At 58.9% G+C, this 3,228-nt stretch overlaps 2 protein-coding genes across 2 annotated transcripts in view; one reads left to right on the top strand and one right to left on the bottom strand.

Moving 5' to 3' along the window:
- Positions 1-997: 997 nt before the first annotated feature.
- Positions 998-3,228, top strand: part of NGA_0160400 (uncharacterized protein) — a gene marked incomplete at both ends in the record, with an annotated part of 2,248 nt that continues 17 nt past the window's right edge. The window contains 2 exons of the mRNA XM_005855170.1: positions 998-2,420; positions 2,605-3,228. The exon at positions 2,605-3,228 is cut by the window's right edge and continues 17 nt beyond it. Of these exons, the coding sequence (XP_005855232.1) occupies positions 998-2,420; positions 2,605-3,228 (2,047 nt within the window). The remainder of the gene's footprint in view (positions 2,421-2,604) is intronic.
- NGA_0159800 (beach domain-containing protein) overlaps positions 2,919-3,228 on the bottom strand; it is a gene marked incomplete at both ends in the record, with an annotated part of 3,578 nt that continues 3,268 nt past the window's right edge. The window contains one exon of the mRNA XM_005855164.1: positions 2,919-3,146. Within this exon, the coding sequence (XP_005855226.1) occupies positions 2,919-3,146 (228 nt within the window). The remainder of the gene's footprint in view (positions 3,147-3,228) is intronic.

Here is a 3,228-nt window from a genome sequence, read left to right as displayed (position 1 = left end):
AAAGCAGGTGGAATACCCTGGCTGTTTGCACCGGGCGAGTGAACAGGGAACAGTGGACATGTAGTGTACCGGACTGATGTCTTCGTGGAAGAAGATTCCTTCTCTGCGAGGAGTAATTCATGGAGCCTTCCGGCTCTGTATGAATATTTTTTTATTTCTTTTTTGCCGGTGAACACCTCTTTCTTGAATTTATGCACGAGGTCGTTCAGTCGTCAATTAGCTCGGGTCCTCGCCTACGTTGTCCGGGGGCCTCGGCCACCACATTAGTGATCTCACCGCAGAACAGCCGGGAACGAATTGAGGCACAAAATGATCTACCATCCACATTATAATGTCGCATCCCTCTGAAAAGTGCTCGTCCGTCATTGCATCGGCCCTCCGCGCCATTGAGCATGCCTCTCCGAGGCCCGTGCCGGGGTTCGATATGTATACAATTACCGCGAAACCGAATATTCTACACGTTTCCCCTTTATCAGGCTTTTCTCGCTAAGATCTGTGCGATGACACCATAGTTACTAAGCTGTGATCGACATTTTCAAAGTTATTTGTCGTGTGGCAACCGTGCTGAGCAACTATGCTGAAACGACGCCTCCCTCGAATCCCGCCGAAGATACCCAGCAGCTAGTGCTGGAAAAGATCGAGACGCACTCGCGACACAATACAAGATTAGGAGTGGTTGGCGGCAACAATAGTTTTCGATAGTTTGCAGGTGATATTTTCTCTCTTTATTCCTTCTGAAGTGCAAATGTGTCCGCTGAAGCCAAAAATTCAGAGCCCTTGGAAGTTTACGGCTGGGCAAAGTACTTCGCTTACGATCTGCCTTTCTCCACCTGCTGCGAACGATTGATCACAGATACATGACAGCAGCACGGCGGAGTGCGCTCCGTCTTAATGCTCTCCAACACTCTTACGGGATGCCAAGACGACGACTGCCAGCCTGGGAATCTGTGCGATGCCTTTTTGCCAGCAGTAAGTTTTAAATACTTGTAACATCAACATGGCTATTGCCTCATTTTTCACTATCACGTCTTTGCCAGGCGTTGTACTATGGAGCACATTGAGCTGGAAGGGTAGCTATGGCCGCTCAGGTGGTCGATGCTGCGCTTTTGTGCCGTCGAAAAATTTTCCGGCAGTACTACCATTTGTCCTACGCCGAGCGCCAACGCATCTGGTTTGGCAGGGGCCGAGCGAGCAAAACGGCTATAAAGCACCCCCTGTGCAACATCGCCGCCACCAGTATCTTGATAGTAGTAAAGAGACCCACGATGAGACAGGGACAAGGGGAACGACCCGCGACGGTGATAGGACGGGCAAGCGTGCGTACGGTGGTGGCGGCGGCTCCCACCAAAGGGGGAATGCTGGCATTGGCGGAGGGAGGGAACGAGGGAGGAAAAGAGAGGTAGCGAGAGAGCCGGCGAAAGGGGAGGCTAAAGGCGGGAGTGGTTCGGATCGCCAAGCCCGAGTGGTCAAGATCTTGAGTGGAAGGGAGTACACGGCGGAGGATGTGCTGGCCCTGGTGGCTGACGCGGAGGTGGCCGATTTCCTCCGACTGTACCGGAGCGAGGGGCTAGTCAAGGCCCTCTTCAAACTAGGCGCCCTCCTTTCTCGGGAGCACCGGGAGGAGAAGCTGCGGGTGCGTCGAGATCCCCGCTTCCACGGTTTGCTCGCCCGTATAGAGGAGCAGTCCGAGGCGCCCGCCGGCTTCAGCGCCCAGTCCTACAGCAAGATCCTCACCGCCCTGGCCCATTTGGAGCACGTCCCTCCGCCACACTTCCTCGACCGCCTCCGCGACGGCATGCTAGGGCGTCTTCGAGACCAGGTAGCTCGGGGCCCTCTGCAGCCTTTTCCTTTGCCGCCGCCGAAGGGACCCTCCTCCGACCTCCGCGGGGACGACCATTGCTTTGACCCCTACTCCCTCTCGCACATCATGAGCGCCTTTGTCAACCTGGACTGCTACCAGCCAGGGCTCGAGTTCATGGCGCTCTTCACCGAGGTGGTCGCCAACAGCCTTATGGACTTCCAGCCCGTAGGTCTCATGAGCATCATTCGAGGCTTCGCCAAGCTCGGGCACGACCCCGGCAAGCCCTTTCTCAAAGTCTTCACCGCCTGCGCCATGCGGAAGCTCCACAATTTCCCCCCCCGTGCCCTCTCGAGCACCATCCAGGGGCTGGCCACGCTGCGGCACCAGCCCCCCCCCGAGTTCATGGCCCTTCTCGTCCGGGAGATGGACCGGCAGCTCGACGACTTCTCCTGGCTCGATATCCCCAACGCCATCACCGCCCTCTCCAAGCTCCTGTACCTGCCCCCCGAGCCCTTCCTTCGTCGCGTGGTGGCCAAGGCCAAGGAGAAGCTGTCCGCCTTCAACCCTCAGGCCCTCTGTAACTTCATTTTCGGCCTCTTCAAGCTCCAGCATGATCCAGGTCTGGGCCTGGGGGGGGAGCCCGGTGGAAAGGGGGTGGTGGTGGTGCCAATATTGTCTCGCACACAGGCCCTTCTTCTGTCGCATGATCGACAGGCCTCTGTGGGCCGTCCACCCTTATTCTCTTCCCCTCCTTCCCTCCCGTCCTCCCCCTCCACCCCACCTCTCCCTCCATTTTTCCGCAGGCGTCGAGTTCATGCCCGTCTACTTCCAAGCCTGCCACCTCAAACTCGACCAGTTCACCCCCGCAGGCTTCTCCTCCATGCTCCACTCCGTGGCGCGCCTGGGCTACTACCCGGGGACCTCCTTTATGGAGGACTTCGAGGCGCTCGTGGCTCCCCGACTGGGCCGCTTTACCAAAGGCGAGCTCTGGAAACTGGCGCACGGGCTGGCCACGCTCCACTACCGCCCGCAAGACGCTTTCTTGACGGCGTACTGGGAGGCCCTGGCCGGGCAAGGGCGGCGGCTGACGGTGAAAGACGTGTCCCTCGTGCTCTGGTCATTCGCCGTCCTGGATGTCGGGGCCCAGCACGCCCCCGCCCTCCTCGCCCTGGTGGAGACCGCCACCGAGCTCATCGCCCGCCACCAACTCGATCCACAGGACGACGAGTTCGCTTCTCGCCGGGGGGGGGACGACCCCGCCGTCCTCAAATACAGGCAGTTGCTGCAAGCGGCCATGTATCTCCGCACGCTCGAGGCCCCACTGCTGAACGGAGCGGTGCAGCGGCTGGAGGACGTCTTAGAGGAGGCATGGAACCGACGGGTGGAAGTTCGGGCTTGGGTAGGGAGGGACGCAGACGGGACGATTC

Source organism: Nannochloropsis gaditana (assembly GCF_000240725.1).
Source record: "Nannochloropsis gaditana CCMP526 unplaced genomic scaffold scaffold271, whole genome shotgun sequence".
Lineage (NCBI taxonomy): Eukaryota > Eustigmatophyceae > Eustigmatales > Monodopsidaceae > Microchloropsis > Microchloropsis gaditana.
This window is presented reverse-complemented; position numbering and strand designations above follow the sequence as displayed.